The 14,438-nt window shown below is 42.7% G+C and overlaps 1 protein-coding gene across 1 annotated transcript in view; it reads right to left on the bottom strand.

Annotated features, from left to right (window-relative positions):
* LOC124712344 (hemicentin-2-like) overlaps positions 1-14,438 on the bottom strand; it is a 479,653-nt gene that overhangs the window by 9,586 nt on the left and 455,629 nt on the right. Inside the window, exon 11 of the mRNA XM_047242640.1 lies at positions 6,097-6,200. Coding sequence (XP_047098596.1) covers positions 6,097-6,200 — 104 coding nt within the window. The remainder of the gene's footprint in view (positions 1-6,096; positions 6,201-14,438) is intronic.

Raw genomic sequence — 14,438 nt, 5'->3', positions numbered from 1 at the left:
CATGTACAAGAATGTGCTATAATGTCCTGTTCTACGAATTGGAAATATTATTCATTCCCAGATATGCTCCTTAGGTAATAAAATTTGTCATAAATAATATATCTAACAAAGAAGAACACATAACTTTGAGTGTTCTACGATATTTCTTTCTGTAGTTTCGGTTTATAATCGTGTAGAGCATATATAATCTTCTGGTTTTCCTTTAAAAATATGAAGAGGCAGAAGAAGTAATTAAGGTATTTAATAACAAATGCTCATAAAATGGCGGACGCTACAAGAGAGGCATTTTGCATCACTTTGTAGTTTGCTCTTAAAGTTCCAAGAGTGTACAGTCCTGCAAGAGTTAACCAATATAATGCTTACTCCTACATATATCTCGCGGAAAGGTCATGACGGTAAAATTAGAGATTGGATCCCACAGGGGGGGGGGGGGGGGAGGGGGCTTCATAAGTCTTTCCTTCCGCGAATCATCATCCGCTGGAACATGAAAGGGAGCAAGTGACACTAATATAGAATGTAGCCTGTGCCACATATTTACGATTGTTTGTGGAGTACAAAAGTAGATGAAGATCTACAAATAAAACAATTAGCATACAGATTTATAGTCACACACTCTGAGCTACAAAGTAAAGGTGAAAGCTCAGAGATAAAGAAAAAAAGGAAAAAACTCGGAGGATGTATGATTTGTGGAGAGCGGTCTACAACGAGAAGAAGTCGGCCGAAGTGGCCGAGCGGTTAAAGGCGCCACAGTCTGGAACCGCACGACCGTTACGGTCGCAGGTTCGAATCCTGCCTCGGGCATGGATGTGTGTGATGTCCTTAGTTAGGTTTAAGTAGTTCTAAGTTGTAGGGGACTTATGACCACAGCAGTTGAGTCCCATAGTGCTCAGAACCATTTGAACCATTTGAACAACGAGAAGAGAATCTGATGGATGACAGCTGAGTGGATCAGGAGGCGAAAACCCGAGGGGCAACGACATAGCACGATCGGCGTCCTCTGTCGACTTGACCGACTTAATACTCATACACCGCGGAAACGTCGAGACTGGAAGACATTATTGACGAATTTGACGAACACTAACTTGGATTTTCACCGACATACCTTCTTTCTTTTTTAATTACGGATAAGTGATACAACGATTTTCGAGTCGGCTACATTAAGTAAATTGTCACTGGATACGTCATCCAGTTGTAGTCTGGGGCACAGCCAATTAACTAATTGTGCTAGATTGCAGTGGTTCATGCGTGCAAACGTTTTGTGTTCCTGTACGCGTTTTGGCAGTACTGAAAATTCGGTCTGATTATACGGACAGCGCGTCTCAGAAGGAATCTTCAATATTTAGGAATGTGACAGGAATAATCATTCGAAGCAAAAAAGTCTGGTACGCATGAGCATTAGAATGCATACTTTAAGAGCTGCGGGCCTATGGGGTATCGTCTCAGTTGTGCGACTGGATTCGTGATTTCCTGTCAGGAAGGTCGCAGTTCGTAGTAATAGACGGAAAATCATCGAGTAAAACTGAAGTGATATCGGGTGTTCCCCAGGGAAGCGTCCTGGGACCTCTGCTGTTCCTGATCTATATAAATGACCTGGGTGACAATCTGAGCAGTTCTCTTAGGTTGTTCGCAGATGATGCTGTAATTTACCGTCTAGAAAGGTCATCCGAAAAGTGTGAGGTGATCCACATGTGTTCCAAAAGAAATCCGTTGCAATTCGATTACTCGATAAGTAGTACAATTCTCAAGGCCGTCAATTCAACTAAGTATCTGGGTGTTAAAATTACGAACAACTTCAGCTGGAAAGACCACATAAATAATATTGTGGGGAAGGCGAGCCAAAGGTTGCGTTTCATTGGCAGGACACTTACAAGATGCAACAAGTCCGCCAAAGAGACAGCTTACACTACACTCCTTCTTCCTCTGTTAGAATATTGCTACATGGTGTGGGATCCTTACCAGGTGGGATTGACGGAGGATATTATCACATAATAGGGGAGGGAGTGTGGCAGATATGATACGCGAGTTGGGATGGAAGTCATTAAAGCAAAGACGCTTTTCGTCGCGGCGAGATCTATTTACGAAATTTCAGTCACCAACTTTCTCTTGCGAATCCGAAAATATTTTGTTGAGCCCAACCTACATAGATAGGAATGTTCATCAAAATAAAATAAGAGAAATCAGAGCTCGAACAGAAAGGTTTAGGTGTTAGTTTTTCCCGCGCGCTGTTCGCTAGTGGAATGGTAGAGAGATAGTATGATTGTGGTTCGATGAACCCTCTGCCAAGCACTTAAATGTGAATTGCAGAGTAATCATGTAGATGTAGATGTAGAATGTAGACGTAAGAGCTATGAACATTTGTTCGATACTGTGAAACTAAATCTCTTCTACAGGGAGCTCTTGGCTTTCCCCAATTTGAGAGGCGGCAGTTTGGAACAAAACAAGAAAAAAAAATGTTTCGAAACATTCGCTCCGAAGTGTATACCTTAAGAGCTATGATCGCTTGTTCATCTTGGCTACTATGAAATATATCTTTGAAATATACGCATTTTAGAATCCATGTCTACTAGACTTTTTGCTTTAATGATCGATTATTACTGAATATCGACCACTTCTTCTGAAGCATCATGTATGAAGTTGATCGGAATATAGTTTTTCAATACAGTTTACGAAGAGCTCAAACACTCGCATATACATTGATGACCGTTACAACATCGGAACGGATACGAAATGATGTAATTTTTCTTACTGTACATGGAACACTGTAGGAGAAATACCTGATAATTAATATGGTCATCTGAGAAGCCCTTGAAGATGGGTAAAGATGAGGCACAGCATCGTGCCGTAATAGTCTGAGACATAACAGTAGCTCTCCAAATTTTAGGATACGCGCACTAGACGTAATTTCGTTCCGTTTAAATTTAAACTGGAAATGTTCTACATCGTATTCCATGCTGAAGACAATGGCTGCTTGAAACCACACAGGTTGAGCGTTAAGTCTTTCCATGATTACAATAAGTTATTTGTGAAGAACTGTGCTAGACACAGATAAGTGGTTTGTTGCAAATGGTTCCTTAACTCATAAAATTATTTATGGGTACACTTCCATATGTCAGTCCGTTTTTCCGCAAATTATACTTTAACTCATTAAGCTTTTATGGATTCACTCCTATCTGTGCTCTTTTCTCTCTCTCTTGGGTGCGGTACTGTAATTTAGGAATTCCGCTGTTACAGTGGCCCCTATGCAGAAAAAAGCACAGTACATTTTCTGGTTTCATAAACCGCAGTTCAGCAACAGTTTCGAAGTGACAATAGTCGAGATCTGCCAGACGTGAAGGGCATCAAAAGACTAGTTAATTTGAAGATACAGGCTGTGCTGCTGACAAGGCAAGAAGCTGCAGACGTGGTCTTTTGACACAGTGCTTACGGCGTTTCAACGAAGTGCGCTGAAATCAACACTCGTGTTTCGAAAGAATCACTCATTCTTCAGAACACTGCGGGGAAAATTTTACACGAACGGCTGCATTTCCATCCAAAGACAGTACAACTTCTGCAAGCTTTTCAGCCAAGCGATAGTCCCCGACGTGCTTCGTTTTCTGGGAAGATGCTAGAATGAATGGGAAGATGACTATCCGTAGCACACAGTGAACATCAATATGCGCTGAATTGTGTGCTCCAGCGTTGTCAGATCTCACACACATGGCTGTCTACTCACAGTTTAACAGGTTGGGAAACTTTCGACATCGACGTTTTGCGATAAGGCCTGGACATCCAACGTTTTACCGCATTCTCCTAGTTTCACTTTCCATAAGGGATAACGACAGTGACAGGCGAACAGCCGACAAGATACGTCGTTACCAGGCGACGGCTCATAACAAGTTCACTTTGTCAGTCACTTACGTCAGTTGATTCCCAATTTGCCACACGATCCGTCGCTGAAATTATTCCCCTCTTCCCTCTGCTCCGCCTGTATACCTTCCTTCCCGTCTCACGTGTCCGTAACGTCACCAGAGTATAAGTTTAGCGATGGATTGCGGTCATAACACAGGAGGTAACAAAAACGTACCGTCAGACTTTCAGGAAGCAATCCTCACACGCAGAGGAAAACAATATTTTGCATGGATATGGGTCCGGAAACGCTTTATTTCCATGTTAGAGCTTACTTTCAACAACTCTTCAGCACCATAATCATGGGAAAAGATATGTCAGCACAATATGAAACACTTTAATAAATATATGAGTGGTTGACAATTCATACAATAGACGTTTGTCTAAATACAGATGTGAAAACTATTAAATATTAAACTGAATGAAGAGTCCAATAGTCAGCTGTAGCCGTATTAATTGAAGTCGATTGCAAACCCACACAACCGGTTTCGCAACGTTCAAGTTGCATCTTCTGGTGTATATCTGTACGGAATAATGTTTTTTTCTTTTAATTAATACTTTGATAATGGGTAATTGAAGTTATCTGAAATATCTTAAAGTACTGAATGACTAAACTTAAACAAGAAAGAAAATATAACGTATCAAGGTAGGAAAATTTGCATGGATCAAATACGCCCCACAAAGAACATGTCCATTAATGCGGTATTTGCACGATTAATTTAAAAAAAATATTCTGTACAGATATAAATCAGAAGATGCTACTTAAAAATTGTGAAACCGGTTGAGTGGGTCTGTAATCGACTTGAACAAATACGGCTACAGCGGACTACTAGACTCTCCATTCAGGTTTGTATTTAATAGTTTTAACACCTGTATTGAAACAACTGTCTACTGTATGAATTGTGACTGCCTGCAACTCGAATCCAGATTTCTCGCAAATCGCGAGCAGTCGCCTTACGATTTGGCTATCCGTGCACGACTACAGCTGATGGTAGTCCTTATTCGCAATTGCGAATTCCTTTGATGTGTTTCATAACGGCTGTGGTCGCCGCAGTGTCTACCTCAATATATTTTCACGAGGACATGTTTTTGACAAACAGGCGGAAATCAACTTTGCGTAGTGCATGCAGGTTCAAAGGACCTGTGCATCGTAATGAGAAAGACATTGCAACACCGCAACCTTTTTATAAATTAGCGACATAATTTGGCGTCCCCCTTCCCGGTCTCCTTCCCTCTTTTATACGTGCACCAGTTTCAGTTAGCTTGGTTTGTACCACACACAGATCCTGCACTTCTGATCACCTGGCTCCCCTCTCAGGTAGGCACTCCAAGTGATCGCTAGTAACTGTGGCACACCCCTTACGGTAAACTTATGGCGCCAGTCTGGCACCCGAAAGTGGCGGCTTGTGTCGCTTAGGCCTTTAAAAAGGCGCTGATGGGGAGCTAGGAGGCGGACATGCTCAAGAGTTAATATACATAATCTTCTATATGAATGCGCAGTGTCTGCTCTTTCGGACATGTCCAAAAGAACAGACACCACATAAAGAACAGAGCCCATAACTGATTCGCCTCGATGGGCACAACCTTCACTGAAGATGCATATTTACGTTCGACCTCCAGCAGGAATCTAAAATTAGCGAGGATGGAGGACATGGATGGGGACTATGGGTAGGTGACGATAGGTGGAATGTTATCACCTGGGGATCGTGCGGAGATAGTCCACGCATTTGCTATTAACACTGTACTGGGTGGCGCAGTAGTTAAGAAAACTGCCTAGTAACCAAAAGATCCCGGGGTCGAGCGCCAGTGTGCGATACATTTCCATTCGTCGCCACTGATTTCTCATAAAGTTCAGATGCAGCAGATACGATCATTTCCTTCCCTTCCTTTCATCCTTCTCTACCTTCAATTTACGTAATCTTGCCTGGATAAGTAAACAGTAAAATAAAACGGGTCATCAGCATACCACTAAGACGATAGAAATGAATAGAGTAGGTACTCGCCTCTGACGTCGCCGAATTTGGCCGGGATGACGTCAGGGTCTTTCTCGTCGAGCGTGGGGTGTGTCGGCGGCGGTTTGACGGAGACGGGATGTCCAGCCGCAACGGCGGTGGCGGTGACGCCGGAGGCGGCGTGTGCGGAGGCGTTGGGGGCGGTGGCGGCCAGAGGCGGCTTGTCGGGGGCGGCGGCGGCACGGCGTCGCGATGACCGGCGGAGGCGGACCGCCACCAGTAGCGCCGCCGCTAGCAGCGACAGCGCCGCCCCCGCCACCGCCCCCAGCAGCGGCGGCAGCGACATAGACACCCCCTCTGAGGCTGCACACACGTTGCGATAGTTAGTTATCACCTCGAAAACACTAAATTAGCGGAGCTAGTTCGCATAGATTTTGGTATTTGATTTTTCTATTTTTTTTTTTTTTTGGTAATATTTGGAGTGATTCTGGTGAACGCAGAGGATAGCTAAGCTGTTTTACTACAAAATCATGTAGAAGTCATTAATTAAATATGTATTTAAATACTTCTCCTAAAGGTCTTTAAGTATGCCAACTAACCTCAGATGTGGAGTTAGTTGGCATAGATCTAGGCATGAGTTGCATGACATACGGGTAGGGACGATATTTTATTTTATTATTTTTTTTTTTCAAAACTTGGAGTAACTTCCTTTTACAAAGAATAAATCTTTAAATAATATATTCCTTGTGAAGAAAGAATACACCAACAAAAGTAAATTCTGCGTGGATGTATTAACAATAATATGAACGGAAATGTATGAACAAACAATGTACTTCAAGAAAAAAATAGTTATCTGCAATTAGGCAGATAGAATTAGTTCCGGGTTTTATTTAAACGAGTGAGTCCAATTTTCCGACAGCTTCACTTTGGTCGTAACAAACTGAATCTTCCTCGTCTGGCCATTTCCTGTATTCTCCTTTCCAACCATGGTGGACAAGTAAATGTCTTTGCCTTCGGTTTGGACATCTTTACAGAAAATTAACGGCCGTAGTACTTAACCAAAACAAATTTATTTAAATATATTCAAGTTGAGCAGGAGGCCATTGAGACTGTGGGATTCGTTGATGGTCTTGTTCGATCTGACTTATTAGGTGTAACTACGCCAACTGACCTCTTACCCAACTTCGCGAAATAGCCCCAAAGGGATATAAAAACAGTTTGGACCCTCGGGGACTCTGTTATTAGGTATTCATGCACTCGATCATAAGACGTCGTATCAGTGAATAACCTATGTCTTGGGTTATTTGCATGTTTCACTGTCATCTATTGGCCCTTTTCGTTTGTAACTATAATAGCCAAACATCCTTTGTTACTATCGAATGGAGTTCAACGAAACCTGGATTATTAATGTGTTGAAGAGAATTTATTCATGCGAGAATCTCAGCGAGAGAGAGCCGAGGCTATGAGACAGCAATCGAGGAGACAAAGCGGTTGGTGCTCTAGAGGAGTCGGCTCTCGCCTTTCGGTCGGAGTAGGTTACAAGACTGAGCTCTCGCTGCTCTGGACAGCCTACCTTCTGTTGGCTGTCTAATATACTTTTATTTAATTGTAACTGTTTGACGAAGTTGATGAAGTTTCGACTTCAACGCAACTTTCCGAGTACAGTTGGCAATTGAGCGTTCTGCGTACAAGCGGCCTATGTTGTCTGTCTTGAGCAGTTTTGGCTAAAGTTGACTGTATCGGAGTTACAGTGTGACTTTGCTTGTTAAAATCAATCACTGTACTGTCAGTGATTGTGTGGCGAGCCTTCTTTGTCTCCCTCAGAGGCGCATTTGTATTGCTAGGAAGTCTTTAGTCTGAAACAACCAGACCAGGATAATTAGTTTCGGGCTAGACTCACAACATTATCATCACCACGACGGGACGTCGAAGCAACCAGCCATCGCCTCCGGTATTCCAGATCGTGTTCTTGCAGCTAAGAAGACAGTTTGGTAATGTATGTCCGCAGCACCGGCAGATAGGGATTTTCCTAGGTGATAATCAGAGCTAAGCAGAGCGCGCCTGTTCATCTTTTTCTAACTTTGTTCTGTCTTGGGTGTTCATTGTCTGAATTCTCACTACTGTAGCAGCAATTAATTTTGGGTTGGCTGTGTGTCTCTCTTAAGACTTGAGTTGCAAGTAATTGGCTCCACATACCACCTCGTCATAAATGTCACAATCTAGTTTAGGGACAACTTCACCTTCACAGCATTTATTTGAGTATCCAATTTGAGCCAATGTGATGTACTGTAAATGTTTCATGTGTTTTTGTTTATTATTTTGAGTTATAATAAATCATATTGTTATTTTGGACAGAACTTTCATTCTGTTAATCGGTAGGGCAACCCTATCATTTCGCACTATGTTAATGAAACTTGCCTATATTTAACTTATTTATAAAATGAAATTCTTGCAGGTGCCAAACTCTTTTCTACTCCACTTGCAGGGTCGATTACAGTCAGTTCGCGTTTCTTTTTAATCCATGTGCAACAGCAAAAGTCGGAGTTAGAATGGGGGGGGGGGGGGGCTTAGAGCATCATTTACATATGTAGATTCTAGAAGAATTTAGAGATAAATACACTGCTAGCCCCGGCACCTCGCATAAAGTATAGGCCACAGTGGCACATGCTGCTTCTCTGGTCTATGAAATTTAGCCCCACGACCCGTATTCTTCTGACTTGGCTCTCAGTCACTTCTTCCTCTCTCGTTTGCGAGGGAGACATTTCCAGAACGATGACGCGGTGTTTTTCTGAGCAGTACGTTCCTCAAAAGCCCAAATACAAAATTCTCAGTCGAGGTCTTCGACATGTTTTTCAAGTTTGAGATAAACGTGTCACGTCGAAGGTTGAAGGGGCAAATTAGAGGGAAGGTCTAAAACTATCGGCAACTTTCACGGTCGGCGCTTGACTTTTTCGGGGCTGTATGAGAACGAGCTCTCCTATCTACTGGCATCAGTTCTGTAGCTTATACGAGTTTAGGTCTGGCGTGACTACTTTGGATGCTGCTTCTCTGCAAAGTCGGGTATAAATTATTTTTATACAAGTGTACACGTGCGAAGCTTTCCATGCACATAACATTGAACAAAACAGAGCATTGCAATACCTCGATTTAAACGATGTTTGACGTAAGGCTAACCTTCGTGTACTTTTCATTTTTAATTTTCTTTTAGGTATAAAAAATTGTTAGTTTATTTAGTTATACTTGAAAAGGCTGCAAACAATTGTCCATAAGCAATGACGCAATTTGATAAACACAGTCCAGCACTCTGAAGCGTTTATCCCTGCCCCTTATTTATAGTCATAGCGAAAACAATTTTAATAGGCAATTATCTTGTTGTCAGTTATACTAGCAAAAAGTAAATCACAATTCCAGTGGCCACTGAAAAATATGTTTGTCGTTTGGAAAAGTCAGCTTGTACGTTGGGCAGAGATAATGGACTACCGCAGCCGTCACGATTGTTATTTGTACCAATGAGATACACAAATTATCCAATTAATAAATACTTCAAAAAATAAAATTGTATTTGTAATTAGATAATATGAAAACGGAATCTCTTATTCGTGATGAATGAGGTAGCTTCGTAAAATATAGGTATGAAGCTGATCATCCGTTACATCTTTCTGCCAATGATACTTAAAAGACTCTTTTACCTCAAAATTTTCCACAAATAATGCGTCTTAGGGAAAAATCTGTATGAAATGTCAGAACCTTGTTAGAAAACCTTTCTGACGATACATCATTCATAACCGTAAGATCAGCACTTATTAAGGGATGTTAACTTGAGAAATAATATATATGGTCGTCAGTAACGTTCAGGTACCGTTATTACAGGTAATTGTACAGATCCTGCCCAATTGCAATACACATCACAGGCGCTATTTTATGCCAACGACAAGATATGGATTCACAATATAGTGTAATTGAAATCCTTTTTTCCAGTTCTAGAATGATCTTTCGAGTGTGCTGTGGAGTGTAATAGATTAATATTGTCTGCTAGACTGAATCTCATCGCCTGCCCCTGTGATTTCTCAGTATCAGAGAAACCCTCAGGAATGTCTTTCTGGACTAGGATCCATGAATGAATGGAACAAAAACTTTATAAACTATGAAAGACGTACGGAGAGAGTTGGGGTTATAAGGGTGGGTCGTAAGATGTATGTATATAGCATGTATGGTAAAAGGGTTGCTTGTGAAAAATTACGTTCTGAATTGGGACACTCAGGTCAACACACGGTATTAACGTGCCGATAAGATTTTTCTTTTCGTGTTGTAACACATCGTTTCCTGACCACGTGTGAATGTTCGTCGGGTGGCCATCGCTACAGCCAGTATCAGTGCCGGTGTGAGCCAGGTGCTTAAGGGGGGGGGAGGGGGGGGGGGGAGAGCGAGATGTTCTCCAGCGAGCGGGTAATGGGCTGGTCTTTCCCTAATCCTCCTAAATGGGTTGTAGCTGGAGTGTAAATGGCTGGCTTAAAGCTATGTGAATTGAGGGCCGGTGTTTTATGACACCTGATGTTGAAAAAGATCTAAAAGCCCAACCAGAAAGCAGCATCTAGTAGGAAGAGCATGAAAACGCCTACTTTCTGCTTCTGGATCAGACTGGCTGAATCGTCTCCACGTTAAATAGCGTAGTGAAGTGGTTTGCAGCTAGCGAAGTCGAGATTTGGCCGGCAGCACATACGGCATGTAGAAGCCGTGGGTCCAGTGTGCGAAGGTGAGTCTTTCATGGCGTACTTCCGAAGTCGGGAGGAGGGGATCGTTATTAACCGAAGACTTAGTTCTTGCGATTTGCAAATTCAAGAGATGCCGAAAATTGTGACATTTGATTTTGGGTTGAGTCACTCTGGTCTTTGTGGGCGAGTGTTGCCGCTTCGAGAACTGGGGTGGCAGTTATTACAAAAAGGCGTTTTTCACTGCGCGAGGATCTCTTCATGAAATTTCAATCACCAACTTCCTCCTCCGAATCCGAATATATATTGTTGGCTCCCATCTGCAAAGGGAGAAATTATCATAATTAAATAAGAGACATCAGAGATCTCACGGAAAAATTTAAGTGTTTTTTTTTTTTTCCAGCGCGCTGTTCAAAATTCGAGATGTTGGGAAATAATTAGATGAGTCAATGAACCCTCTGCCAGGGACTTAATTGTAAATAACGAGTGATCATGTGGATGTGGCGAAAGTACAGATGCCCAATAGGTAGAGAGTTACCGTGAGGTGGTGGAGGCAAGTAGCCGGCTGGACGTTGGTGTTTAGGGAACGAGATGGACTTTACGAGCTTCCTCCCATTGAAATTGGAATAAGGTGCTTTTATGTGGCTTTACCTACTGTATTGCTGTCACGCTGTCATGGAGATTATCGACGAAAGTTGCTAGTAGCCAATGCGGCTGATCCCAGCGGAGGTTCGAGTCCTCCCTCAGGCATGTGTGTGTGTGTGTGTGTGTGTGTGTGTGTGTGTGTGTGTGTGTGTTTGTCCTTAGGATAATTAAGGTTAAGTAGTGTGTAAGCTTAGGGACTGATGACTTCAGCAGTTAATCCTATAAGATTTCAGACACATTTGAACATTTTTTTTTGTTAGTAACCAACTAGATGGCCGTATAGTAGACTACTAGTGGTAGGATTTTGGAATATTTCTGAGAGTAGCTAGATAGCTGTGGGGCTTTTAATGGTTGACTTTGGAGTTTTGTCCAGTCGTGGTGGTCAAAGTGAAGCTGTCGATCTTTTTTTACATTGGTCTGATGGTGTAGGTGAGCAAATAAGTCCGACTCCGCAGATAAAAGTTTCTTGCTAAATGCACGATTTGGAAAACATCACCTGCGTGAAACTGAGCTTGCTATTTTCTCACATGATATTCTGGGAACTATGGGTGAAGGACGACAGGCAGATTCCATATTACCAGATCTCCAAAAATTATTTGACACGGTGCACTACTACAGGCTATTAACGAAGGTATGAACATACAGAATATGCTACCAGTTATGTGATTGTCTGTAAGACTTCGTAAGTAACACAGCCCTGTCGTTATACTGGACGGGTGTTAATCAGAGACAATGGTATCGTCGGAAATACTCCAGGGAAGTGTGGTTGGACTACAGTTATTTTGTATATACGTGAATATTCTGGCGGATAGGGTGAGTAGCAATCTGCGGTGGATTGCTCATGTTGTTATGGCGTACGGGAAGGTGACGTCGCTGAGGAACTGCAGCAGGATACAGACGATAAAGATAAAAATTTCTGATTGTGCAATGGATGTCAGCTAGCTGTAAACGTAGAAAAAAGCTGATGAATAGGAAAAACAAACACCTAATGTTGGAATAAAGCATCGGTAGTGTCTGCTATACACTGGGGGTAACGTTGCAAAGCAGTATGAAATAGAACGAGCACGTGAGGATTGTAGTAGGTGAGGCGAATGTTAGACTTCGGTTTATTAGGAGATTCTTAAGAAAATTTGTTCCATCTGTAAAGGATACCACATATACGACGACAGTGTGACCTATTCTTGAGTACTGGTCGAGTGGCTTGGACCTGCCAGATCTGTTACCGATAAGTTCTAACAAAGTATTGCGAAGATGCTTCTCGAACTCAAATGGGAGTACCTACAGGGTTGGTTCAAATGGCTCTGAGCACGATGGGACTTAACATCTATGGTCATCAGTCCCCTAGAACTTAGAACTACTTAAACCTAACTAACCTAAGGACATCACACAACACCGAGACATCACGTACCTACAGGGAAAGCGACGCTCTTTTCGAGAAACACTATTGAGAAAATTTAGAGAACCGACATTTGAAGCTGATTACCGAACGATTGTACTGCCGCCAATATATATATTTTGCATGCGAACCACGATGACAAAAAAAGAGAAATTAGGGCTCGTTCGGATGCATATAAGTAGTTGTTTTTCGCTCGCTTTGTTTGCGAATGGAACAGGAGAGCAAACTAGTAGTAGAGGTACGGGGTACAATCCGTCACGCACTGTTGGTGGTTTGCGGAATACGTATATAGATCTAAATACTATACTTTTCCTTGCGTGCCATACGACATCAAGTGTGCGTGGATTCCGGCCACAGTCGCCAGTGTGATTTAGCGCGATGCTTGGAAGCATCGAGATGCGGACATAAAGCAGCGTTTCAGTGTTTCTCAGCTATCGAATCTGTGAAATGTGCTATTGATAGCAGACAATATTGAGCCTGACATTACGGAAAACTAGAACGAGTGTCGATGACTACAATCTGCAGATGTGAATGGTTTTCTGAATAAGACAGTAACCGTAAGTTAGACTGAATAAAATACAGATAGTCCATCCTTAATTACGAAGAAAACAAGTTGTACTACTGAGATAAGTACAGGGTGAGTCATAAATGAGGAAACATATGTAGTGCAAAGTGTCACATACTGAGCTACAGACATAAATTCGTTTTCCGCATGTTCCTATGTCTATAAATGACAATGCAATTGAATGGTAAAAATATGTAAATATGAAGTGGACTTCTGGGTGTTACTGTGCGCCGACATGGCCAAGGGGACAGATCGGCAACAGGGCACAACATGCGAGTGTTGTTGGTAGCCTAGCCGCTAACGAGAAGGCGAGATGTGCGGCGTCAAACGATGGTCTGCGTGATAACTGCGAGCAGTGACAGCGCCAACATGTATCTCATACCGGTTACGCTGGCATAGGGAAGGGAACGTGAAGAGCGATTGCACTGCTGTACATGCATGTTTTATAATTTGGTTTTTGTGTCCCAGACTTTGTTTTAAGAAACAAGTACATAGATGCAGAGTACAAAATACAACTACACAGGTATATGGCAGTTAATACAAACGAATACAATACAGCTGTAGAAATCGAAACTAACATAGAAACACATGACCAGAAGCTGCAGTGGCGGTTTGTAAGTACTGTCCCCCCACTCGTGCCGTGCCAATCATACGAATTCACTATACCCTCCTTCGTGAAATACGCTTCGTCAGTGAACAGTACTGTTCGTGAAAAATGCTGGTCGTGGGTCTGACGCCGTAGGATAAAGTTACAGAAGTCCATCCTTCTCTGGTAGTCTTCCGGAAATAATGTCTGTACCATTTGCATGCAAAAGGGATGGTAATGATTTCCATGGAGTACCCGCATAACAATAGATTGTGACATTCCGACCGCACCGGCCGCGATGGCCGAGCGCTTATAGGTGCTTCAGTCCGGAACCGCGTGACAGCTACGGTCGCAGGTTCGACCCTGCCTCGGGGATGGATGTGTGTGATGTCCTTAGGTTAGTTAGGTTTAAGTAGTTCTAAGTTCTAGGGGACTGATGACCTCAGATGTTAAGTCCCATAGTGCTGAGAGCCATTTGAACCATTCCGACCGCAGTGGCGAGACACCTGGTGCTTGTTGTTCGGTCATCTTCAACAGTTTGTAACACCTTTTCGTCGTCATCCGCACTGAACGTCGACGGTCGGCCACGACCACTAAATCCTGGAGGTGCTACACATGCACCATACTCCCTCAAGCGCCTGTCCACAGAGTAAAACGTTTTTGCGGATGGAAGGCGCTGGCTAGGAAACGTTTCGTGATA

Source organism: Schistocerca piceifrons, chromosome 8, assembly GCF_021461385.2.
Source record: "Schistocerca piceifrons isolate TAMUIC-IGC-003096 chromosome 8, iqSchPice1.1, whole genome shotgun sequence".
NCBI lineage: Eukaryota > Metazoa > Arthropoda > Insecta > Orthoptera > Acrididae > Schistocerca > Schistocerca piceifrons.
Note: the sequence above shows the minus strand (reverse complement) of the source record. Positions and strands in the feature narration are given on the sequence as shown.